Genomic DNA, 27748 nt, shown 5'->3' on the forward strand with positions numbered 1-27748 from the left:
AGAAAGGAGTTTAATACAGCAAAAGCGATCCTATGGAAAAAAGGATATAAATTTATGCTAAAGTACCCAGCGGTACTTAAAATATTTATTCCAGGGCAGCAAAACAGACTATTCTCGGATCCAGAGGAAGCACGAAAATTTGCAGAACAACTACAAAACAGACAGAGAGATTAAGACATGTAACGAGAGTAAAATGACCACGAACTATATGTATGTGTGTATATGGGTAAAGGGAAGAGAGGAAGTAAGGAGGGAATTAAGAGAGTGACCTTTGTTATATATGAAAAGTGAAATCTTTTCTTGGGGGGGGCTGGGTGGGGAGGAGTTACGGTCACTGCGAAATCAGTTGACGCTTGCAAGTGAATTTGCAAATCCAAATGACAAGGGATAAAGGGCAACTCAGGAAGGGGAGGGGATAGTGGGGTTAAAGAAATTTTAGATAGGAGAATAAGGGAAATGTTTGATGTTTTAGAAATGTTGTCTTATAAAGTGTTCAAAACAAGAAAGCAGAAATGGATAAGAAGGAAAGGTGATGATGAGGAAACGGAAAGGAAAAATAAACGAAGTATGAAATGGCTATGTTGAACTATATGACTTTAAATATTAACGGAATACATAACCAAATCAAAAGGAAGAAACTGCTAAATTTACTGAAAAAAGAAAAAATTGATATAGCATTCGTGCAAGAAACACACTTAACTGAAATGGAGCACAAGAAATTAAAGAGAGATTGGATAGGACATGTAACAGCAGCGTCATATAATTCAAAAGCTAGAGGAGTAGCTATATTAATCAGTAAAAATGTACCAATTAAAATAGAAGAGGAAATAATAGATCCAGCAGGGAGATATGTAATGATAAAATGTCAGATATATTCAGAGTTTTGGAATTTACTCAATGTATATTCACCTAACGAAGAAGATCAAAAATTTATGCAAGATATTTTTTTGAAGATAGCAGACACACAAGGGAACATACTAATAGGAGGGGATTTCAACCTTAATTGGGATTAAACATGGATAAAACTGGGAAAAAAAATTAACAGAAAGAACAAAGTAACCAAATTTATAATTAAATCGATGTAAGAAATGCAACTTTTGGATATATGGAGGAAACAACACCCAAAGGAAAAGGAATATTCATATTATTCGGGTAGACATAAAACATACTCAAGAATAGACCTATTCCTGTTATCAGCTCGCATGCAAGACAGAGTTAGAAAAACAGAATATAAAGCTAGAATATTATTGGACCACTCACCCTTGATTTGACAATAGAGTTAGAGGACATCCCTCCAAGAATGTATAGATGGCGATTAAACTCCATGCTACTTAAAAGGCAGGATTTTAGAGAATTAATTGAAAGACAAATTAAAATGTACTTTGAAATAAATACGGAATCAGTGAAAGATAAGTTTATACTATGGGACGCAATGAAAGCGTTCATCAGAGGGCAAATAATAAGTTATGTAACCAAGATGAAGAAGGACTACAATCAGGAAACAGAGCAGTTGGAAAGGGAAATAGCAAAAATAGAAAAAGAATTAGCAATGAAGGAAGACACAACTAAAAGAAGAGAATTAGCAGATAAAAAAATAAAATATGAAACACTACAAACATATAAGATGGAGAAGAACATAATGAAGACAAAACAAATATTATGAACTAGGAGAAAAAGCGCACAAAATTCTAGCATGGCAGCTTAAGACAGAACAAACTAAGAGAATGGTATTGGCATCAAGGAAAAAAGACAAACAAATCACATATAATCCAACGGAGATTAATGAAAACTTCAGAGAAATCTACAAACAATTATACCAAACTGAAAACGAAGGGAAAGAAGACAAGATAGATGAATTTTTAATTAAAATTGAACTACCAAAATTACAAATAGAGGAACAAAATAAATTAAAAGAACCATTTGAAATAGTAGAAATACAAGAGATAATAAAAAAAACTACCAAATAATAAAACACCAGGAGAGGATGGATTCCCAATAGAATTCTATAAAACATTTAAAGATTTATTAATTCCTCCCCTCCTGGAAGTAATCAACCAGATTGATAAAACACAAAGCTTACCAGAATCATGCAAAACAGCAATAATTACAGTAATACCAAAGACAGGGAAAGATCCACTCGCACCAGCATCATATAGACCAATATCTTTACTTAACACAAATTATAAGATAATAGCTAAAGTATTAGCAAACAGATTAGCCGACTATGTACCAAAAATAGTAAATCTAGACCAAACTGGATTTATTAAAAAAAGACGAATAACAGATAATATTTGTAAATTTATTAACTTAATTCATGCAGTAGAAGGAAATAAAGCTCCAACAGTAGCGGTGGCCTTAGAAGCAGAGAAGGCCTTTGACAGAGTAGAATGGAATTATTTATTCAAAGTACTACAAAAATTCAGATTACCAGAGAAATATATTAATTGGATTAAAGCATTATATAAGGGGCCGTTGGCGAAAGTGACAGTAAATGGATATATATCAAAACAATTTAAATTAAGCAGATCAACAAGGCAGGGATGCCCACTATCGCCCTTATTGTTCGTGTTAGCCATAGAACCACTAGCAGAACTGATAAGAACAAAAAATAAAATAAAAGGGATAAAAATAAAAGACAAGGAAAATAAAATCAGTTTATTTGCAGATGACGTTATAGTATACTTAACAGAACCAGAAATATCAATAAAAGAATTACATAAGAAATTGAAGGAATATGGAGAAGTGGCGGGATACAAGATTAACGCAAATAAAGGTGAAGCAATGCCAATGAATAATGCGGATTTCTCAAAATTTAAGAAAGAATCACCATTCAGATGGCAAATGCAACCAATACGATACCTAGGTATACAAATAAATAAAAACCTCGGCCATCTATATAAACTCAATTATTATCCACTAATGAAAAAATTACAGGACGACTTAGAGCATTGGAAAGACTTACCATTAACACTAATAGGAAGGATAAACTGTATTAAAATGAACATTTTCCCAAGGATACAATACCTATTTCAGGCATTGCCAATGTACTTGATGGAGAAATTCTTCAAAGAGTTAAAGAAAATAATAAGGAAATTTTTATGGAAAGGGGGGAAACCGAGGATAGCACTAGATAAATTAACAGAATGGTATAAACAAGGAGGCTTACAACTGCCAAACTTTAAAAATTATTATAGAGCCGCACAATTAAGATACCTATCAGATTTTTATCAAACAAGGGAAAAGCCAGATTGGACTAGATTAGAACTAGATAAAATAGGGGAGAAGATACCCGAACATATATTATATAAATGGGATGAAAAATTGGTACAACGTAGGAATTCTCCAGTATTACATCATCTGCTCAATATTTGGAAGAAGATTCATGTAGAAAGGAATAAAACAAATTACCAACTACCAAAACTAATACTGACGCAAAATCCTTTTACAATAGATAACCTTTCCTTTAGAGAATGGGAGAAAAAAGGGATCAAAAGAATAGAAAATTGCTTTTCAGGAAATAAATTATTATCCTTTGAACAAATGAAGGATAAATATAATATAACTCACGATACAGTGTTGGCATACTACCAACTGAAATCCTACTTGAAGGACAAATTGGGAAGCAGTCTGAGGTTACCAGAAGGAAGTAATTTTGAATATGTGATTACAGACACAATGATAATCAAAAAAATTGTAACAAACATGTATATTAAACTACAAGAAAAGGAGAATGAGGAAACAAATGGTAAAACTAAACAAAAATGGGAACAAGATCTAAACATAAAGATAAAGAATGAAACATGGGAGAAGTTATGCTCCGGAACTATGAGAAATACAATAAACACGAGGTTACGTATGATACAATATAACTGGATATACAGGCTATACATTACACCTCAAAAGTTAAATAAATGGGACCCAACAGTATCTGACAGATGTTTTCACTGTAAAAAGGAAATGGGAACAACAATTCATGCAATTTGGACATGTGAGAAAGTGAAAAAATTTTGGGAAGATCTAAACCAGATATTAAATAAAATCACAAAAAGCAATATACCAAAAAACCCAGAGATCTTCCTCCTAAGTAACATAAAAAACAAAGAATTTGGACTCGATTTGGATGGAGCACAAAAAAAGATTTGTTAGGATAGCCCTAGCTGTAGCAAAAAAATGTATTATGTCAGCCTGGAAATTAGAAGATAACTTGAGAATACAACAATGGTATATAGAAATGAATAAATGTATTCCATTAGAAAAAATAACCTATAATTTAAGAAGTAACATTACAATATTTGAAAAAATATGGGAGCCATACATGAAACACAATAGAGAAAACCTACTGTGGACATCTACCACCTAAAATGACAGAAGGAGAAGAGAATGAAAAGAACTGACTCAGTGGAATTTCTTGTTTATTTTTATTGAGTGACAACATTGTTTGATGGGTTTAATGTATCTTATATTCTGAACTTTAAATAAATGGGAGGGGAGGTGAGGGAGGGAGGGAGGGGAGGAGGGAAGGGGGGGAAAACGACACTATATATTTAAGAAGGAAAATGTATGCATCTTGATCAATATGGTTTATAGTGTAAAAAATTTAAAAAAATTAAAAATAAATAAGTCACAAAATTCAGTGTTTTGTAGCATCATATAAACCACCTTACATTCAACTCATTAAACATTCAACATATACAATACAATAAACCCATTAAACAATCTCATCACACAATGAAAATTTTAAAAATGCACAAAAGTAGGCCAGTATCTTTGGTTCATTGATTATTCAGGATACTGATGGCAGTGGGGAAGAAGCTGTCCTTGTCCCACTGAGTGCTTGTCTTTAGGCTCCTGTACCTTCCCCCCCACCCCCCCCCCCCCCCATGGTATCAGAGTGAAAAGGGCATGGCCTGGGTGGTGAGGGACTTTGAGGATAGAGGCTGCTTTAAGACACTGCCTCTTTGATGGAGTGAAGTCTGGTGCCTGTGTTATCAGAGTTAACAACCCTCTGGAGTTTTTTTTTCCATGTCCTGAGAGTTGGAACCTCCATACCAGACAGTGAAGCAACCATTCAGAATGCTTTCCATGGTATACCTGTAGAAATTTTCATGAGTCTTCTGTGACATACTGAATCTCCTCAAACATCTCACAAAGTATAGCTGCTAGCAAGCTATCATTGACGGTATCGGCATGAAGGCTCCAGGACAGATCCTCGGAGATCTTGACACCCAGGAATTTCTTAACCCTCATTCCTGAAATCATATAACCCTGAGACTCTTTTACTTGTGGGCCATGCAGAGTTACTATTGGTAGAGCAAAAAAAAACAGTACATAAGGTATACATATAAATAAATAGTCCAATACAGAGAGGAGAAAAAAATCAATAAAATGCAAAATTAAGAGTCCTTAAATAAGCTCCTGATTGAGCTTATTGTAAGGAGTCTGATGGTGGAGGGTAGCAGGTGTTCCTGAACCTTGTGGTGCAAGTCTTATGTCACCTAACCTTTCATGATGGTAGCAACGAGTACAGAGCATCTGCTGGGAGGTGTGGATCCTTGATGATTGCTGCTGCTCTCTGACAGCACCATTTCCTGTAGGTGTTCTCAATGGTCAGGAGGAACATCTTGGGTTGCGTCCACTACCTTTTGCAGGCTTTACACTTAGGGGTATTGGTGTCCCTATACCAGACCGTGATGCAGCACACTTTCCACTATCGCCAGCATTTCTGATGTCATACCAAACCTCTGCAAACTCCTGAGGAAGTAGAGTCGTTGACGTGCTTTCTTCACAATACAATTAGTGTGTTGGGTTCAGGAAAGATCCTCCAAGATAGTGAACTTAAATTTGTTCACCCTCTCCACCTCTGAATCCCCAATGATCACTGGATCATCCACCTCTGGTTTTCCCTTCTTGAAGTCATAAGCTCCTTGGTTTTGGTGACATCAAGGGCAAGATGGTTGCTGGAGCACCATTCAGCCAAGTTTTCAATCTCCTGTATGGTGACTCATTGCCCCTTTTTAAAAAAAATTTTAAATTTTTTCACACTATGAACCATATTAACCAAAATACACACAAACATTTCCCTCTTGAATATACAGTCTTTTTCCCCCCCCTCCCTTCCCTCCCCCCTCCAAACCCATTAAACAATCTCATCACACAATGAAAATAAACAATAAAACTGTGTCATCTCCTTTTACACACTGAGTCAGTTCATTTCGTCTTCTCATTCTATCATTTTAGGGGGTGGAGGTCCGTGATAGGCCCTCTCTGTTGTGTTCCATGTACGGTTCCCAAATTTGTTCGAAATTTCCAGGTTGATATTATACATTTTTTTGCTACAGCTAAGGCTATCATAATAAATCTTTTTTTGTGCTTCATCCAATTTGAGGCCTAATTGTTTACTTCTTATATTACTTAGAAGAAAGATCTTGGGATTTTTTGATATGTTGCTTTTTGTGGTTTTATTTAATACCTGATTTAGATCTTCCCAAAAGCCCCTTTTTATACAACCCACTACCGTGGTATCGTTGGCAAATTTGTAGATGGTGTTGTTATCATACTGAGCCACACAATCATAGGTATAAATTGAGTAGAGCAGAGCCGGAATGAGTTGTTGAAGATATCTGTGAATACAAAGTTAGTTGTGAGCTCAGCATGGAACAAACCATTTAGCCTAACTTGTCCATGTTAACCAAGTTGATATTCTGGGACAGCCCATTTGATCCATATCATTCTAAGCCCTTCTTGTCCATAAACCTGTCCAAATATCTTTTGAATGTCAGAATTCTACTCATTTCTACAGCTTTCTCTCACAGTTCGTTCTGGATACAGATCATCTTCTGAATTAAAAAGTCACACCTCAGGTCCCTTTTAAATTTCTTCCCTCTCACCACAAAATATGTCCTTTAGTTCTATATTAATCTATGCTAAGAAAAAGATCATTAATGTGGTGCGCTGTTGGCCAGAATCAGACACACACAAGATAAAGACTGTACAGCAGGCTTTAATCCACAAAGACTTCCACAGAGCCAGGCTGGCTGTAGCTGCAGTAACTCTGCGTGAGCTTCAGGAGGCCGGCACAGGCTTATATCCCGGAGGGTGATTGACACTCGACCGGGTGGGGCTTGATCCCTTCAGACCAACTGATTGACAGCCGGCCAGGTGATGTCCTGTCCCCTTACATTCCTGCAGGTACAGAGGTTGCCCCCTGCAGTAGGCCAGCGGTACACATGTTGCCCCTTGCAGTAGGCCGGTGGTGTACCACCACAATTAGTATTTACTTTATGTTCCTCATGATTCTATAAAATTCTAGCAGATCACCTCTCAGCATCCTACACTACAGGAAATAAAGAAGCAGCATATCCAACTTCTCCCTGTTAAAGTGGACCTTTGCTTCAAAGCAAACACAAAACCAGATGCAAAAAACATACGTTTCATTACTTTGCAAAGTGTAAGAACTCCATTACAGCAAGAAGCTCGTTCACGAGTTAATAATTTACCACAAAGGATAGTTTCTTATCTCTAGTTTCTGGAACATTTGAAGGGACAACTTCTTATAAGTACATATTCCTTAAAATTTTCTGATGATTTATCAATTGTCTCATACCATTCTAACAAATAAAGAGCTTCTTACCAACTCCCAAGCTGATAATAAGAAAGGAATGTAACCCATAAATGCAGCCCTTCACTTCCCTTTTTTCCCTTCCAGTTGCCATTTTAATATAGGATTTTAATTAAATTTTAAAACCTACTTTCTCTTCACCAAGACTCAAGCCATCCAGTCCCAACAACATTCCTGTTGAATCTCCTCTGTTGTACTTCCTATAGCTGGGCAACCAGAACTGCAATAGCTTTTAGAGAAATAATTTGGAATTTATTTCTTTTGTTTAATCATCTTGCAATTGTTTCTCCAGTTCTCCAAGAACTGCTTTGACTAACATTAAGTACATTTTTGTTGATTCTACCTGTAAATGTTGTGTGTGAAAAATTAAACCCATTTCAGCTTTCTTTCCCAATCTTGGCACAGTGGAAACTCAATCCTCCACTCATAAATATAACCCAAGTTAGTTTAGCAGAGGAGGATATGTTGCACATGAAGGCTGATGGGTTATTAGGTGAAGACAAGGGGAATCTTGTCCTTGTTGCCTGTGAGGACTAGGGCAGATGTGCAGGTAATGTAGATGATGGTCAAGTTGTTGGTGGCAGAGGGAAAGATGTTTTTTGAAGAAGGAGGATATCTCTGATGATCTGGCATGGAAGAACTCGTCCTGGGAGCAGAAGCAACTGAGATGAAGAAATTGAGAGAAGGGAATTCAATCCTTCCGGGTGACAAGGTGTGAAGAGGTGTAGTCGAGGTAGCTGTGGGAGTTGATGGGTGTGTAGAAGATGTCAATCAAATGTTTGTCTCCCAAGATGGGAAAGAAAACAAATCAGGAGAAAGAGTGTTGCTAGTGATAGGCCAAGTGAATTTGAGGTTGGGGTGGAAGTTTCCAGCAAATTTGTCATGGGTGAATGAAAACTGCACTGTTCTGGTGTTGTCTTTTTGTGAAGTTACAATGAGATTATTTCTATCTGCAGAATTCAGAATTTGTCCTGTGTTCCAGCCAAAATAAATCACTAGCAGAATCACATTAGATTATTTCCTGTTTACCACAACAGTAATTATGGAGTCAAGGTGCACAATATTTCTCCCATCCTATCACCCTATTACAACACTGCTTTACTTTATTCTCCATTACCCACACTTCTGCCCTGGCCCCTCTACCTCCATGCGTACGTAACAAGGACAGGATTCCCCTGGTCCTCACCTACCACTCCACCAACCTCTGTGTGCAACATATTCCCCACCATTTCTGCTACCTACTATGTGGTCCCACCACCAGACTCATATTTCCCTCTCCTCCCCCTGCAGGGACTACCTTGACTCCCTTGTCCACTCCTCTCTCCCCACCAATCTACATCAGAGAGACCGGGAGATCGCTTTGTTGAGCACCTCATCTCTGTCCGCCGCAATATCATGGATCTCCAAGTGGCCATCCATTTCAAATTCCTGTCCCATTCCCTTGCTGACATGTCTGTCCATGGCCTCCTACACTGCCAGACTGAAACCACCTGTAATTTGGAGGAGCAACATCTCATCTTCTGTCCAACAGGATGGCATTAACATCGACTCCTCTACTTCCTGTTAACCCCCCTCTCCTCCTTTCCCCAGCTCTGTTTCTCTCTCTTTCTTCCCTTTTTCATCTGTCTCCTTTCACAGAGCCAAAATCAATTCTCACCTCTCCTCTTCCAACACCTTTTATTGATCTGGACTCCTTCCCCTACCATTCTTCGGTCTTTATTCTGATGCCTTCCTGTTCTTGGCTTATTTCTTAAAGAAGGCCTCAGGCCCCAAAGGTCGGTTTTATATCTACCTCCTCTGGACGCTGCGAGTCCGACTGAGTTCCTCCAGTATTTCTGTGTCAATTGCCAGTTTGTTTGGGTTCGGCAGCGCCAAACAGATGGAATCTTCCTCCTTTAGCAACCACCTATCACTTTGATTGCCTATTGTAAAACTTCAGATGTCATTTATTTCTGAATAATACTTTAGTTTTATTTTACTTAATACTTAAAATCAACTTCAGATGTCATTTATTTCTGAATAATACTTACTTTAGTTTTATTTTACTTAATACTTAAAATCAACTTCAGACGTCATTTATTTCTGAATAATACTTACTTTAGTTTTATTTTACTTAATACTTAAAATCTTTAAGCTTCACCCAGTTTGCGCGGGGTCCACGAATTGGCCTGTTACTTAGGATATCTTCGTCCGCGAAGCCAAGCCAAAGAAGAAGAAGACAGTCGTTTACCCAAATTATTGTCTTACTTCATGCCATTTCTGAAAAGATTGTGATGGGATTCCTTCCTTAATAACCATTTAATGCACGACTCTTCAATGTTGAAGAGTTCCCGACCGGCATCTGTTTATACTTTTATTCCACGCTCAGCAGTGGCTTTTTACAGATCTCTCTATTACTAACATCTTCAGCCCCTCCGCCGCCCTCACGTAGACTTTTGCCAGGCTCTGAAATTGCAGAGCTGTTCATCTCAAAGAACTTCTAGGTTCTGAACCGAAATTCAGTTCAAAACGACCTCGACGTTCCTAACATTTTGTTTCATTTCGGATTATAGATCTCCCCTCCGAGTCAATTTCAACCATTTAGGATTATTTCCCAGTTCTTCGGCTGAACTGGCTTGGGAGAACCCCAGGTGTTCATTTTGCCTTTCTATTACCTGTGCTTTTATCAGTAATGCGCTGTCCTTCCCTCCGAACCCCGAGTTCAAACTTCGCTTCACATTTCCCTCCTTCCTGCATCATTTGCCTTCAACCAACCTCATTGGTCAGCCAACCGCCGGCTTGGCTTTATATTGAGCCGCTGGAGATTTAATTTGGATCACAAAACCGTGGTGGGGGAAATTGTTCAGACGTGAGATTGCAGCCAGTCACGGATACGGGAGTGATGCGTGCCTTTTTCTTTAGTGAACCCAATGTTATCGGGAAGAAAGGAGTCATCCATCCCTCGGCGGACGCACCGCTCCCTCCCTCTCTCTGATCCGTGTCCGAATCCCCGTGTGGGAATCTCTGTCGTTCGGAAAAGCATGGTATGGGACTTGCGTGAATCTCGCCTGCGCTCGCAAACCAATGCCGGTCAGACACCTGTCAGTGACAAATACCGACAAAGAAACTTGGCGACGTTGCACCTACAAACGGTGATATTTCTTGCTAGTGAGAGGAGAAAACAGGCGTTTCTTATGCTGACGGAGAAGTCGGGACCCATTCACAGCCAGACGTCTGCCCAGGAGTGAAGCCAGTTCCCATTCCAGGACGCTCGGGGTCTGAGACCCACCGGGATGGCGAATGTTTCCAACAGTACTTTCGGCTGCGACCTCGAATCCTGCCCTCTCTTCCCTGTCTCCACACTGATCCCGGTGACGGTGCTCTGCATCACGTTGTTCGTCGTCGGGGTCACCGGCAATGCCTTGACTGTCCTGATCATCCTGAGGTACAAGGACATGAAAACCACAACGAACCTCTACCTGTCCAGCATGGCGGTGTCGGACCTGCTCATCTTGTTCTGCCTGCCTTTCGATCTGTACCGCCTCTGGAGGTACAAACCCTGGGTTTTCGGGGATTTCTTGTGCAGGTTTTATCAATACATCAACGAAGGGTGCACCTATGCCACCATCCTGCATATCACAGCTCTGAGCATCGAGAGATACCTCGCCATTTGCCTTCCTCTTAAAGCCAAGGTATTGATCACCAAGCGGAGAGTGAGGTCGGTCATCGCCCTGCTGTGGACCCTCGCCATGGTGTCCGCTGGACCTTTCTTCTTTTTGCTCGGCGTTGAGCAAGGCATGTGCAAGCACACCGAGTACGCCGTCAGCTCAGGGATCCTCGATATCATGGTTTGGGTCTCCACCGTCTATTTCTTCTTCCCCATGTTCTGCCTCGCTTTTCTCTATGGGTTCATTGGGAGGAAACTGTGGAAAAACGAGGAGGATATCAAGGGCTCGAATGCTGCAAACAGGAAAAAGTATCACAGACAGACAGTCAAGCTCTTGGGTAAGGGCTCTGATGCAAAACAAGGATTAGATTTTACCCATAATACGCATCCAATTTTTTCATTTGGTTGAGTAAAAACACGATGCTGGAGAAACTCCGCTGGTTAAACAGTGCACGGTGTCTGTAGACTTTCATGTTTTGCTTTGAGTCTATTCTGCTAACACACAGCAATCCATGTTACTTCTGTGGGAAGAGTCCACAGCTCAGATCGAAGATCCTCCGCGGAATAACCTTGACCTGAGGCATTGCACCATTTCTCTTCCCACAGCAATATATGTTTTTATTCCAGCTTTTCCTTATTTTATTCTTCGTGACCACGGTCTGGATTGGTCCGCAACTGAACTGAAATTCAAAATATTTAAAAAATCACTGTGGATTTAGATTGGGAACATCCAAGTAGATTCAGCCCCATGCAAAAACAAAATATTTGGGGTCCGCTAATTAAATACTTATTACATTTCTCTGCAACCCAATCATACTGTTTTGATGCAGTTTGGATATTGGGGATTTTAAATGGCTAAATGTCACCCAATTAAACCCAATCACGTCTTCGGTTCCCTTTCAGATTCCTTGCGGATCTAGTTCAGTTCACTATTTGCTTTTCTCGATACCCCTTATGTTAATGTTTACAATGTCTCCCGTTTTACTGAAAACATTAAAATTTTACGGTTGTTTAAAAAAAATAAAATTCCAGAACTTCATGTGTTCATTCGTGACGCATCTCAATTGGAAATTTTTTTTTAAACACACATTATCAAATGTGTTCAGCGTAATTCTACTTTAAATTTGTTTTATTTTTAATTCAGGATCTGCAAACGCTATATTGCAACATGTGTTAATGAAAAGGATTAGACTTATCAAGCTTTTGATGGAAGCAAAACATGCGTGCACAGGGCATAAAAGAGTTGATGTCGCAATTCGTACACACATTCAGAGGGGCTCAGTCCTTTGTGGCCATTCCTCGTCGCGCTCCTCAGCAGATGTAATGTGCATCTGGCCCGATTGTAAAGCAGTGATTCCACAGTGAACAGTGCTGGATTAATGATTTGTTTCCTTTATGTTTCCTCAGCTGTCGTTGTCTTGGCCTTTGTCGCTTGCTGGCTACCTTTCCACATCGGTCGAAATCTTTTCTCCAACCTCTTAAGGAGCGAGGGTCTCGACCTTTTCGTTTTTAGTCAGTATTTCAACGTGGTCTGTATGCTGCTGTTCTACTTCAGCGCCTCTCTCAACCCCGTCCTCTATAACCTCATCTCCAAAAAATACAGGACAGCGGCACGGAGACTTCTCTTTTCTCGCTCGTCCCGCAACTGGTCAATGTCCAGAAACAAGGACACCAAGGATGACTCTTTGGGCGGCTCTGAGACAAACACTAGTCTATAAAAGAAGCCGGGGGAGGGGGATAACTGAGGGAAGTTCTTTCCAAATGTAACCATGCATTTCTGGAAACATGCTTTGTTTGCTTTTCTCTATATACCTTGTGTAAATGTTTACATTAGTGTTTTTTAGACAGCAATATTGGAAAAATCTGAAAAATTTAACAAATTTACTCACCTTTGGTCGTTTCCTGTGCTTTTACTTGGAGCAACGTGGCCCGAGTCATCAGCTGGACATCGAATTCATGACACATTTGTGTCCCACTAAGTTCAGTGACCTAGGATAGGAATGGAGGTATGCACTTTGACACTCCTAACCAGGACACTGAACGCTGCAAGGGCTATCCCTGGTGTTTGGTCTGTTCTACCTTTAACTGGAAAGGCCTGCATGTCGCGGCACATGAAAGAAGTGATTGCCTGTTTCACACTTGCTTGATCTCAACGCCGGCATCTGCAGACGCCGGGGATTGTACCAGGGAGTGAGGCCGACAATCCCTGGCGTGAGATGACGTCATCATGCGTTGAGCAGATTTGGCTTTCACACTTGCCACTTTAAAGGCTGATTGGCGATTGATTCCTGGGATCACTGGCAAGTGTGACAGGGGCTTTCACTGAAAGGGGTCCTGCAGGATAAATCGTGGTGCAGGAATTGACTAAAAAATCCTGCACTTTTCTTTTTAGACTGCCCATATAATGGCAAATTTTGTTGATTGTGCTGTTACATGCCTGCAGTCTAAAAACCATAAGTGTCTCCTGTTTGACAAAATAGCTTGCTTGCCCAGTGAACAATCTGAGTAAATTCACTCAGGCAATTGAGATGCAGGGTAAAAAAATTTAAAATAAACTCTTTGGAGTTAAACAACAATGCAGCTTATTGTGGGGAAATGGACTGGTGTGGCAGCAAAAGTGGGCTGATGGGGAAAGGGTGTAAATCCTGTCACACATCAACTTGGTGTCAGCTTGATGCAATCCAATTCCCAAATAATTTTCCAACTGGGTGGGAAAACTGAACATCAACTATTTTGTTGTATTCTGTAGAGATGTAATAATTACCCATATAATAATTAGAACTGGTAATATGATGTTTCGATTTAATAACATTTTTTCCATTTGTCTTTTGAAGAAGTTTTGGTCGTGTAAAGGGTCACTTTGGCCCAATCAATTCTTCGTAAAAGACAATGATATTAGAATGTGGCTTGTATCTCAAGCCCCTTTCACACTTGCATCCCACTAAATTGGTCGTTCAGTGTCCTGGGATAGGAATGGGGGTTTGGCTTTTCACACTTGACCACTCCTAACTAGACCACTGAATGCTTTCATACTGGCAAGGAGCCATCCCTGGGGTTAGGACTGTTCTACTTTCTAACAGTGATGTCATGACACATTGAGAGATGGTGGATCTGCCCTAAATCCAGATCAATGTATTATGATATATTTGAAAAAAATTAATCATGCCTAATTAAAAAATAATTAAGCTTATGCACAGCACAGTACGAGCCCTTCAGCCCATCATTGTTGTGCCAACCTATATAAACCTTTATAAGGGACCGCGGGAAAAAGAGAGTGATAAATACTCATAGCGGACAATTTTTAAACAGGGTGGGAAAGTTGGTAGAGCTATAGCATACAATTTATAAATACCATGGGGGGAAAAAAAGCGATGGGGGATCTGACCTCCTAGAATTCCATGCAGCAGAGAAAGGGTTGTATGCCTGGCTGTATGCATGGAACATTCATAGAGGGGTCTCTCTCCCACACAGAATTCTGGGAAGTCCCTAGCTCCATGCATGGAGTATTCATAGAGGGGTCTCTCTGCCACATGGAATTTTGGGAAGTCAGGTCAGCCATTGCTCCCCCCCACACAGTCTTTAAAAATTGTCTGCTATTGCTGTTTATTGCTATTTATTTCCTCTCTCTCCCCCACTGCGACTTTCCCATGGCAATGTTTATATCTTAATTTTAATCTTTTCTTCCTGCACTCACGCAAAACCTTGGGTCATTTCAAACCCACAATGCAATTACCCGTTACACGTTTGTCCGATTGCAAAGCCAGCATCTGCAGACGCCGGGGATTGTACTAGTGGTCGAGGCAGTCAATCCCCGGCATGAAATTATGTCATCTGATACTGGCGTTGAGCTGATTTTACTTTCACACTTGGTACTTTAAAGGCCGATTGGCATTTGGTTTGATTCCTTGGATAATTTGCAAGTGTGAAAAGGGCTTTAATTACAAACATACCACAGCCATTTTCAATTGTAACATAATGATCAAGAAATTAAAGGAAATCTATTGATTTTGGGATTTGATATCTTGTTCCTCAAATAGACTTGCTATCCGAGTGTATGATTATGAAAGTGACATCAATATTTGAGAATTTCAAAAATAGCTAAGGAAACAACCAGGTATATTTGAACAATAGAACACTCCAGAAACAGACCCCTTCGACCCTTCTAGTCTGGGCCAAACCACTTTTTTTTGCCTAGTCCCACTGACCTGCACCCAGTCCATAGCCCTCTATACCTCTCGCATTCATGTACCTGTCCAAATTCTTCTTAAATTGAGCCCGCATTTGCCAACTCACATTCCCACACTCTGTGAAGTTCCACCTAAACTTTTCCCCCTTTCACTCTTAACCCACATCCTCTGGTTAATATTTCACCCATCCTCAGTGGAAAAAGCCTACAATTTACTTTATCTCCCTCATAATTTTAAATACCTCTATCCTTATTTTTCTATGCACCTGGGAATAAAGTGCTAATCTGCTTAACTCAGTTCCTGAAATCTGGACAACATCCTACTAAATCTTCTCTGGGGTCTATCTATCTTTTTGACATCTTTCCTGTAGTTAGGTGACCATAACTGCACAAATACTCCAAATTTGGCCTCATCGATGCCTTATACAATTTTACCATAACAACCCAACTTCTATACTCAAAACTTTGACTTATGGAAGGCCAATATGCCAAAAGCTCATTTTATAACCCTAACCACCTGTGATGCAACTTTCAGGGAATTATATATCTTTATTCTACAACATTCCATTCTACAACACTCCTCAGTGCCCTAGTATTCACCATGTATGTCTTTTTTTTGGTTTGTCCTTCCCAAATAAAACATCTCACACTTGTCTGCATTAAATTCCATCTGCCATTTTCAGCCTATGTTTTCAGCTGGTCCAGATCCCCCTGTAAGCTTTGAAAAGCTTCTTCACTGTCCTCCACGCCTCCAACCTTAGTGTCATCAGCAAATTTTCTGATCCCATTTACCACATTATCATCTAGATCACTGATATAGATGACAAACAATAATGATCCCATCACTAATCCCTGTGGCACACTACTAGTCACAGGTCACAGGTCTGAGAAGCAATCATCCACCACTGCTCTCTGGCTTCTCCTGTCCAACCATTGTCAAATCCAGTTCACTACTTCACTATGAATGCCTAGCATTTGAATCTTCCTGACTAACTTTCTATGTGGGACCTTGTCAAATCCATGTAGAGAACAGCTGCAGCCTTTTCTTCGTCAACTTTCCTGGTAGCCTCCTTGAGAAACTATAAGATTGGTTAAACACAACCTACCATGCACAAAGCCATGTTGACTATCTCTAATCAGTTTCTGGCTAACCAAATAATTGTATATCCAATCTCTTCTAACTCCAGGGTTACTTTTGGAGCCTTTTTTAAACAATAGACAATGTGAGCTACTCTCCAATCGTCTGACTAAGGACATTCTAAATATTTCTGCTAGAGCCCTTGCAATTTCTACACTAGCCACCCTCAAAGTCCGAGAGAATATCTTGTCAGGTCCTGGGGATTTTCCCACCCTTGTTTGCTTTAAGACTATAAGCATTTCCTCTGCTTTAATTTGTATAGATTCCATGACCTCACTGCTTGTTTTCCTTACTTCCAATGACTCTGTGCCTGTTTCCTGAGTGAATACTGATTTTTAAAAAATCAATTTAAGATCTTCCCCAGCTCTTTTGGCTCCATACAAAGCTGACCACCCTGATCTTCAAGGGGAACCAATTCTGTCCCTTACTATCATTTTGCTCTTAATATACCTGTAGAAAACCTTTGGATTTACTATCACATTGTCTGCCAAAGCAACCTCATGCCTTTTTTTTTCTTTAAACTGTCTTCCTGATTTCTTTCTTGAGGTTTTTATACTCCTCAAGTACTTCATTTACTGTGTACTAAAAGGAGATCCAGAATTGCATTATCTCTAGTTGGTACCTCTATATTGATTTAGAAAACTTTCCTGAACACATTTGACAAACTCCAAGCCATTCAGCCCTTTTACAGTATGGGAGTCCCAGTCAATACATGGAAAATTAAAATTTCTACTATCACAACATTATATTTCCTGCAGCTGTCTGCTAACTCTACAGGTTTGCTCCTCCAATTCTCGTTGACTATTGGGCGGTCTATAATACAACCCCATGAGTGTGGTCATACCTTTCCCGTTCCTCAGCTCCACCCATATAGCCTCAGGAGATGAGCCTTCTGGTCTGTCCTGTCTGAGCACTGTTGTGATATTTTCCCTAATGAGCAATGTCAGCCTCCCCCTTTCATCCCACCCCTGTTCTATCACATCTAAAGGAATAGAAGCCCAGAATATTGAGCTGCCAGTCCTGCCCCTCTTGCAACCAAGTTTCACTAATGGCCACAATATCATAATTCCACATGCCAATTCATGCTTTAAGCTCATCTGCCTTCTCTACAATACTCCTTGCATTGAAGTAGATGCACTTTAGAAAATTTCCACCACGTACCACCCAAACTCAAGTGGTGCATACAATTTTCACATCATCTTTACCCTCCTCCATTTCACTATTTGCTCTTGAATTCTGGTTCCCAACCCCCTGCAAATCTAGTTTAAACCCCTACAGAGCAGCACTAGTAAACCTTCCCCAAAGGATAGTAATCCCCCTCCAGTTCAGATGCAAACCGTCCCATTGGAACAGGACACACCTTCCCTGGAAGAGAGCCCAATAATCCTGAAATCTGAAGCCCTCCCTCCTGCACCACGTCTTTAGCCACATGTTAAGCTGCATTATCCTAAATTTCTAACCTTACTAGCACATGGCACAGGTAGCAATCCGAAGATCACAACCCTGGACGTCCTGTCCTTTCACCTAGCGCCTAACACCCTGAACTCTCCTTGCAGGACCTCCTCACTTTTCATACACATGGAGAATGCCGTGAACTTAATCAGATATCTCAGACCTTGGCACCAGGGAGACAACATATCATCTAGGATACTTGATCTCTTCCACAGAACCTCTCATCTGTTTCCCCCAACCATGGAATCCATTATCACTACAGCAAGTATTTGGTTTAAACGAGGAATTGAGAAATTAAGGGTTCAAAGTGAGCAATCTGCTGGTGATAATATTAATTTATTGAATGGAGTGGCACAATGGAGATGCAGGAGGGTGGCCCTAATATTCAAAATGAAATAGTGGCAGGAGAGAGGATCTTAGGTCAGAATAATCAAGAACTAGAGTTTGTCTTGATGGATCTAAAAATCAGCAAAGAGAAGAAAACACTGATGGATGTTGTATGGTACTGGAGAACAAAATGCAACTCACAAAATTAGAGTTTCAGAAAACAAGATGAACATGGTCATCACTGGGCACTTTATTCCGGATTTGGCAAATCAAATTAGGATTAATGGTGTGGAAGATAAATTCTTGCAGCACATGTACAATTACGTTCTTAATCAGCATATGTAGGGACCAAAAGAAAATACTGAAATGCTCAGCAGGCAAACATCATCTGTGGTAAAGGTAAATTGATTGTACATTATATGTGGGAGAACCTTAATCAACACTGGGGAAGAGGAAGAAAAGAAACAAACAAAATCGTGTAGAGAGGGTGAGGAATATCTATAATAGGATACACATGTCCTACAGTTCTGCCTTTTGCAACTTTTCTCTTTTCACTCTCTAACTGCTTTCTTTTTATATTTTTGTTAATGTTCTCTCTCTCTTTCTAATTGTCCCCATTAACTTTATTATCTTGCCTGCAATTTCTTCCACAACATCACTGGTAAGATCTGGAACAGGCAGGTAAAAGTTTAAATTCAGTGATACTGCTTTGACATTGGGGTGTGCCATTACCACCTTCACCAGTACTATAAAGTCCTGTCAAATATTCAAGCTCTTTGATTCTTGCTTTGCTGCATGTGAGAGTTCTTCAATGTGATCAGCTTGATGTCAGAAATAGATCAATGACAGGGAGTATTCACTTCACATATTGCTAGATCTTGTAGGCAGCTTTCTTTGAACTTGCCAGCAAGATGAATTGGTTGATCATTCTAGAGTGTCATATACTATAAGATCCCCCAGTATCTATATTCCTGTTTGTGTAAAGGAGATCAAAATCATCAAAAATGCTACCATCAAAATGGTTTTGGGATTCAATAACAGAAAAAGAAGACATGACTATAACCAATAAATGGCAAAGGTCTGGGCTTACTTGTCTTCTATCTTCTTGGTTACCCATGAGCAAATAACCAAGAATATAAAAATCAATTTTAATTCCCCTCACCGGTTCCACACAGACATGTCTGTTATCTGCCTCATTACCTATCAGGGTAAGGCTATATGCAATCTTGGGGAACACATCATATTTTTCCTGAATAGCATTGTGCCCAACAGCGTGAACATTGAATTTCCAATTTTAGGTACTCACACTTCCCCTATCTGTTCTCACCTCTATCTTTTCCTCCCCCCACTATCCCCCCAGAGGTCTCTCCCATCTTCTTCTCTCCAGTACCCTATCACATCCCTTATCCCTTACCACCCCTTTTTATGCTTGGTATCTCCCCCTTCCTGCTTTATTTCCGATAAAGGGTCGCAATCTGAAACACTGACCATTTCTCTCCATGGATGCTGCCTGACCAGCTGAGACCCTCCAGCTTCATTTGGATCCCTCAAGATTCTAACGTCTGCAGTTTTTGTGCGTCTTCTAACAATCAGTCTCTGTCCACAACATGGTATAAGAAAAAAAACTTGATGGAAGCTGTTAGAAACCAAAGCTTTACCATTTTCCTCCTTTTATCGGTCACACTTGTATCGTTAGACATAATTCAAATCCCAACCCCACCTGACTCATACCTATAGGCCAGTTTCAATGCTTCTATACAGTTGAGATATTCAAATTGTATTTTGGTACAAGCAATATACATTGGCTTTTTTTTTTTAAAGAGACACACAGATTCTAGAGGTGATTATGAAAATGAAATCAAATCCACAAGAGGAATCCTGTTACTCTTTGGTGATTCACTGCACCCTAATCTTTTCAACAGAGCAGATGACTATGAACAACAATGTTACAAGAATTTATGGGGAAGTAAAAAACACAAAATGCTGGAGAAGCTCAGTAGGTCAAACAGTGTCCTTTATGTAGTAAAGGTAAAGATACAGAACCGACATTTCAGGGCTTGAACCTTTCATCAAAGTATGAGAAAAAGCTGGCAAGCATCTGAACAGGTGGGGGTGGGGGGTATAGCAAAGGCAGATGATAGGTGTAGAGAGGGAGGGGACAGAAGCAATAAGGGGGTGGATTGAGGAACTGGAAAGACAGGAAAGGGAAAAGAAAAGGAGAGCAGGTTTAGTGAAAGGCAGTAAACTAAATGTTAATGCCATCTGGCTGGAGGATGACCAAACAGAAAACCAGGTGTTGTTCCTCTAAACTGTGGGAGGTCAGCGTGGAATAGTATACAAGGCCATGGATAGACAAGTGAGCGCAGGAGTGTGACTTGGAATTGGCCACTGGGAGGTCCCTGTGGTTGTGAATGGAGCAGAGGTGCTGAGCGAAGTGATCTCCCAGTCTGTGACTGGTCTTTCTGATGCAGAGAAGGCCACAAAAGGTGCAGCAGATGCAGTAAATAAGTCCTCTGGATGCACAAGTTAAGTGTTGCTTCACTTGAAGGGCCTGTTTTGGGCCCTGGACTGTGGTGAGGGAGGAAGTGTGGGTGCAAGTGTTGCACCTCCTGCGGGCACAGGGGAAGGTGCTGGGGATGTGATAGGTGGGGAGAGATGAGTGTACAAGGGAACTGTGGAGGGAGTGGTCCCTGCAGAAGGCTGAAAGGGGAGGAGAAAGAAAAATGTGTCCATTGGTAGGATCCAGTAGTAAGTGCTGGAAATTCCGGCAGATAATGTGTTGGATGCTGGGTGAATGTCTGCCAAGCTGCCTGTCTCCCCCTTCTGGCGAGCCTTGCTGTACTAACATTGGCTGTGCATTATCTCTACTGATAAGGACACTCCCCTTGGATATAACTGTATATGCATCTATTGTCTTTCATTATTGTACCATGAGTTTCTGCTAATAAAAGCCATGATTATTGTTTGACAACACCACAATGCCTTGAAGCTGGATGCTTTAGTCAATGGGATTAACTCCGGTTACATCCGACAGAGGCTGCTGGAGACGGAGCCCTTAACCTACGACCGGGCAGTCACTCTAGCCAAAACACTGAGAAGTGCCATTCAGTCCAGTGAAATGCTAGAAACCAAAAAGGAAACATCCAGGAGTGCTGGAACCCCGAAGGAAAGAAAAAGGCGAACTCTTGAAAATGCTACTTCTGTGATAAGAGCGGGCATCCCAGACAAAAGTGCCTGGCACGATTTGTTACCTGCAGTTATTGTGGGAAACTCAGCCATTTTGCTAAAGTGACGAAAATTACTCCCACTGATAAGAAGGAGAAGCACCAAGAAAATGCGTCCTGGAGCTGCAGGAATGGAAGACAACTGTGAAAAGGGGGAATCTTCAGACGAGCAGGCTGAATCGACTTCAAATGAAGGCGAGGTGAGATCCCCTGTGATAGCTCAATTGACTCAAAGCTTGGGGGATGTTATGGACTGGAACGGTCGACTATGAAGGGGGAGGTGAATGGTGAGACTCTTGATTGTCTAATAGACTCGGGGAGTACTGACAGCTACATCCACGAGAGAGTTGCCAGAGCCTTAAATTTGCTGAGATATCCAGCGAACCGAATGATATCGATGGCTTGTAGTGAACTTACAAAAACTGTACGGGACTAGTGTAAAGCTACTTTAAATTTGCAGGGACATTGCCTGGCTGATGTGTGGCTCTTTATTATGCTGGATCTCTGCGCCCCTGTGGTACTGGGGTTAGATATTCAATCTCAGATGAACAGTATAGTGTTACATTTTGGTGGGCCACTACCTACATTTACCATCTCCTGCGCTAGTTACTTCGGTCTGTCCACATTAAAGATCAAAGCTCCCTCCCTTTTCAGTGATTTATCCCCCGAGTGTCGGCCGATTGCCACTAAGAGCTGTTCTTACAGCAAAGAAGATCGTGAGTTTATCAAAGCTGAGACCCAGAGATTGCTTAAAGAGGGAGTAATTGAACCCAGTAAGAGTCCGTGGTGAGCCCAGGTGGTAGTTGTGAAAAATCACACTAAGAAAAGACTGGCTATTGACTACAGTCAGACAATCAACCATTACACTAACCTGGATGCCTACCCCACTGCCACGCATCAATTAAATAGTTAATCAGATAGCGCAATACAAAGTGTACTCCACTATCGACCTCAAAGCAGCTTACCATCAAATCCCCATTTAAAAAAAAGGAACGACCCTATACAGCCTTTGAGGCTGATGAGGGGTTATACCAGTTTAAAAGGGTACCTTTTGGAGTCACTAACGGTGTGTTAGTGTTTCAGAAGGAAATGGATAAGATTGTTAGGACATATGAGTTACAGGGTATGTTTCCCTATCTGGATAATGTGGGAAAACAGAGCTGACCACGACAACAACGTAAAGAAATTTTTAGCAAGAGCTAAAGAACTCAACCTTACATTTAACGAGGGCAAATGAGTGTTCAACGCGACAGAGCTACCCATTCTGGGATACATTGTCCGCAAGGGCAAAATCCGCCCCGACCCGGAAAGAATGGCCCCCCTTAAGAAGTTACCACCCTCAAACTCAGCAAAAGCCCTTAAAAGGTGTATGGGATTCTTTTCCTACTACTGCAAATGGGTTCGGGACTATGCCACAAAGGCACGCCCTCTGTTTGACACTAAATCTTTTCCTCTCTCTCCAATGGCCTTGAAGGCTTTCGAGAGAATTAAAGCTGATATTGCCAAAGCTGCACTCTCGTCCATTGACGAGGATGTCCCATTCCAAGTGGAAACTGATGCCTCAGATTGTGTCTTGGCAGGAACCCTTAATCAAAAGGGCAGACCTGTGGTATTCTTCTCCCGCACATTACGCGGATCTGAACTTAAACATCCTGCCATTGCAAAAGAAGCCCAGGCTATTATTGAAGCTGTTCGCTACTGGAGACACTTACTAGCCGGCAGAAAATTTACTCTTGTCACTGATCAGAAATCTGTAGCCCACATGTTCAGAACTAAACACAAAAGTAAAATCAAGAACGATAAGATGGTACGCTGGCGAATAGAACTCTCAACTTATAATTATGAGATCCAGTGCAGACAGGGCAGGTTAAATGATCCCTCTGACGCATTGTCACGATCTGCTGCTGGTGCTCAGCTGGAGGGGCTAAAAGAGATCCATAGCAGACTGTGCCACCCAGGAGTCACGAGATTCTTCCACTACATAAGGGCTAACAACCTTCCTTACTCTCTGGAAGAAGTCAGGAAACTGACTAAAAGCTGTCCTGTCTGCGCAGAATGCAAACCGCAATACTTCAAAGCTCCAGAGGCCACTTTCATCAAGGCTACCCAACCTTTTGAAAGGATTAGCTTAGATTTTAAAGGGCTGTTACCTTCCAACAACAAAAATGTATATTTCCTTACTGTAATTGACGAATATTCCAGGTTTCCCTTTGCGATACCCTGCCCTGATGTCTCGTCAGCGTCTGTCATTAAGTCACTTGACAGAATTTTCAGCATTTTTGGTTTTCCCAATTACATTCATACCGATAGAGGCTCAGCATTCATGAGCGCTGAACTGCGGTGAACCCTGCTACAAAAAGGGATTGCCATCATACCACGAGCTACAACCCGCAGGGCAATGGGCAGGTTGAAAGGGCTAATGCTACAGTCTGGAAGACTATTAATCTTGCTTTAAAAACACATGGTTACCCTGTAATCCGGTGGCAGGAGGTGCTGCCTGAGGCACTACATTCTATTCGGTCTTTATTGTGTACTGCAACAAATCAAACACCTCATGAATGTATGTTTGCCTTTCCTAGGAAATCAGGAACTGTGATGGACTGGCCAGCCTGTTTATCTGAGCCTGGAGCCGTGCTGCTGAAGTCATGCTCAGGTGCATAAAACAGATCCCCCTAGTCCAACCAGTTCAGCTACTGCATACTAACCCCAACTATGTTCATGTTAGATTCCCAGACAGAGGAGTACTGACACTGTACCCCAAAGAGATCTGGCCTTGCCTAGTTTGCCCCTTCCTCGCACCCCTACTCAGAGTGAGCCTGAGAGGTTGGACTCATCCCCCCAGCCTGTGACCCCCTAGTCAGCTTTCAGATGGCTATGCTGAGGCTCCACTGCCTCACGCTGGTGATTCTGGACCGGGTCCAGAAGTCATTCCTTCCCACACTACAGATCCAGGAACTGTACCAGTTCCCAAGGTTGCAAAGGAGCCACCTGTTTTGAGACGAAGCACCAGAATTCGTAAACAACCTGATAGGCTGACATATTCATAAAACATCTCATTTTATTTCGATTGCTTGCTAGATTCTAGCGTATTTTGGCTGTTAGAGTATCTCAAGGCCAAACATGGTATCCATGTATTGCTTGCTTCAGTCTTTCCTAGCAGCTGTCCTTTTGATTTTAACCTTTCTTCTGCTGGGGGGAGACTGTGGTGAATGTCTGCCAAGTTGCCTGTCTCCCCCCTCTGGCGAGCCTTGCTGTACTAACATTGGCTGTGTATTATCTCTACTGTTAAGGACACTCCCCTTGGATATAACTGTATATCCATCTATTGTCTTTCATTATTGTACCATGAGTTTCTGCTAATAAAAGGCATGATTATTGTTTGACCACATCGTCTTTGTCTACTTCATCAACTGGCACTTCAGATGCTGAGTCTGGTAGGGTGGTAGGTGAGGATGAGAGGGAATTCTATGTTTGTTGCATCTGGAGGGCGAGGGGGCCAGGGCAGATGAGCGGAAGATGGAGGAGATATGGGTAAGGGCTGAATTGATGGTTGTGGAAGACGGCAGATATTTTGGAATATCTAGACTGGAAGACATCATCTTGGGAACAGATGCGGCAGAGATGGAGAAATTGAGAGAAGGGGATGGAATCCTTGCAGGGAACAAGGTGAGGAGGTGTAGTCCAGGCAGTTGTGGGAGTTGGAGGGTTTATTGTATATGTCATTGGCGAGCTTGTCTCCCGAAATGGAAGGGGAGAGTGTTGTCAGAGATGGACCTGATGAGTTTGAGATCAGAGTGGAAATTGTCCGCAAAGTAGATGAAGGTGACATGCTCATCATGGGTGTATGAGGCAGCCACGATGTAATCGTCGACATACCGGAGGAAACGTTGAGGGGTCTTGCCTGTGTAGGCTTGCAGCATGGATTGCTCACAAAACCCACAAACAGGTAGGCGTAGCTGGGACCCATGGCATTTTTTGGGAAAATATCATACTACAGTAGAAAGCCTGGTATTTGGAATTAAAATAAAAGGAAGTAAATAAATAAATAGAAACAAGAATAAAATAATAAGTAAAAAATACACAACTTTAAAATGGTAAAAGTAAATTTTCACTGAAGTAACACATAAACCTTGGGTGAAGATGAGGTAAAATATTCAGCCAGGGGAGTGCCTTGGTCGTGCTTTGGTTGTAGCAACTGTTTGAATAAAATTGTGTGAAACAAGAATGGTGTTGCCCAGGATGAAGAGCTGGTGGATGCTACTTGCCATGGGGGTGACTCTCTTAAAGCATCTCCTTATCTTGCTTAGTAAGAATCTTTATTAGTATATTATTAAGTATATTCATAAGGCTTTATCTGTAAACTTGGGAAAGGGGGTGGGGTTAATTATTTATAATGTTATTGTTCTTTCGGGCGGGTCCATGGAGGGGGAGGAACCTGCAGATGCAGTGACGGTTAAATGTTTTCAAAGACTGAAAATAAAGTAAATTAAGGTTTATAGACGGATGCAAATAAAGTTTGTTCAGTGTAAGTACAGTATAGTATTTTTGTCTTTTAAACTGTTTATTCTTAATCCAGGTGTATTAGTTAGGCATTGTAAGAGTAAATTTCAAGCAACTGGAAAATACACTTATGCAGCATCTACCAATCCCCATAGGTGCTGGATTCCAGGGTTTTTAGTGTATACGCAAAAAACAATTTTAGCAATATTTGCACAGTTCAGTTGACATAGAAAACAAATCTAAACAAATCAATTCTGGGCAGTTTTATAACATATATACCAGTTACACTTGCATAGATTAATGGAATCCAATGGCACAGAAAGAGCCCATTTTGCCAACAATTTCTGTGTCAGTTAATTGAAAGTTAACCAATTAGCTCCGATTCCCTGGTTTTTCCTCCAAGTACAAATCCAATTCCTCTTTGAAAATCAGCATGGAATCTGCTTTCATTCCTCATTCAGAGCATTCCAAATCATAAAACAATGCACAAAAAAACCTCTCCTCTTCCCTCTGGTCCCTTTGCCAATTACAGTATGATATCTATATCTTCTGAGCTTGCTGTCAGTTTCTATTTATTCACTCCTACAAAATCTTTCTAATTCTGATAATTTCAACTAAATCTCCCATTATTCATCCTTGATCTAACAGTAAAGTATCAGACTCTTAAAAGGTCCCAAGGGAAGTGAAAGTTCTTCACCTGGTAATAAATGAACTAAACACCTCCTCACAATATTGATGCACCTAATTTTGACAAAACATTTTAGTAAACCCTGAATACCTTACTACAGAATTATCCATAATAAAGCAATCTTCTGGGATTATTTTTTGTTGGAAGAATTCATTAGATCTTTGGCTTCATTGATCTTTGCAGCAAGGAATGGTGATCCTCCTAAGGTTACAGAGAACAAATGAGCAGGTTTAAATTCAGTCCAAAGGAGCCCTGTGAAGCAACATTTCTACATGCTGTGCCTATACACCACCCTAGAAGATTTAATTGCAGCATCCATGAATTATCTAAAATAACAAAAACTCTTGATGGAACAGCTATTGTATATTCTTTCATATTATTTAAGATGTGACTAAGATATTCCAAACAAACCTAAAAAGAAGTGGTGTTACTCAAAAGATTCACTAGCAGGATACAAGTTTCCCTTTCTTTCCTTATCCAATTACTGAACGATAATACCAAAGCTAGAGATGGAGTGCTGGACACTGAATATTGGAAAGTGGAGAAGAGTATACAAGGAAGTACTAGAATGGCATTAGGTCACTAGAGGAGACACATTAATAGGAAACCCAGAACACTATGATCATGAAGTGGATCTTCCTTCTTACTTTCAGACCAAAAGAGAAACATGGACTGCCTGTTTTACCACAAGTATATACAATGGTTATACTCAATACTGGGCAATGGGAAGAATCCAATAAAAATGCTGCTGGACAAAGATAGTTAATTTGTTCTTCTACTCAACACCTTATGTTTGTGTATGTCTAGTGCACTACCTTACAAGAAGTACATACTCCCAATTTAAGAAGTTTAGTGAATGTTTTCCCATTTGATTCCTGGGGTGGAAGATTTACTGGGGTGGTATGAGAAGAGGTTAGACAGTCTAAGAGTTTACTCTCATGAGAGATGGTCTCATTGAAATTCTGCTGA

At 40.8% G+C, this 27748-nt stretch overlaps 2 protein-coding genes across 4 annotated transcripts in view; one reads left to right on the forward strand and one right to left on the reverse strand.

The window, feature by feature from the left end:
* The first annotated feature begins 10890 nt into the window (after positions 1–10890).
* On the forward strand, positions 10891–13310 carry mlnr (motilin receptor). Its single transcript, XM_069892442.1, has 2 exons — positions 10891–11602; positions 12672–13310. The coding sequence occupies exons 1-2, from the start codon at positions 10891–10893 to the stop codon at positions 12980–12982; spliced, it is 1023 nt and encodes a 340-aa protein (XP_069748543.1). The 3' UTR covers positions 12983–13310.
* Positions 13311–26133: 12823 nt separating this feature from the next.
* Positions 26134–27748, reverse strand: part of LOC138738783 (dnaJ homolog subfamily C member 15-like) — a 39920-nt gene continuing 38305 nt past the window's right edge. For all 3 annotated transcript variants that reach the window (XR_011341733.1, XM_069889692.1, XM_069889693.1), the window contains one exon: positions 26134–26980. Coding sequence is in view for 2 of the 3 variants with exons in the window: in XM_069889692.1 (XP_069745793.1) it covers positions 26910–26980 (71 nt within the window). In the remaining variant the exon portion in view is untranslated. The remainder of the gene's footprint in view (positions 26981–27748) is intronic.

Source organism: Narcine bancroftii, chromosome 7 (genome assembly GCF_036971445.1).
Source record: "Narcine bancroftii isolate sNarBan1 chromosome 7, sNarBan1.hap1, whole genome shotgun sequence".
NCBI classification, from domain to species: domain Eukaryota; kingdom Metazoa; phylum Chordata; class Chondrichthyes; order Torpediniformes; family Narcinidae; genus Narcine; species Narcine bancroftii.

Coding starts and splice junctions, on each gene's coding strand:
- mlnr (XM_069892442.1), top strand. CDS start 10,891: ATGGCGAATGTTTCCAACAGTACTTTCGGCTGCGACCTCGAATCCTGC. Junction 11,603..12,671: donor ACAGACAGTCAAGCTCTTGG/GTAAGGGCTCTG, acceptor ATGTTTCCTCAG/CTGTCGTTGTCTTGGCCTTT.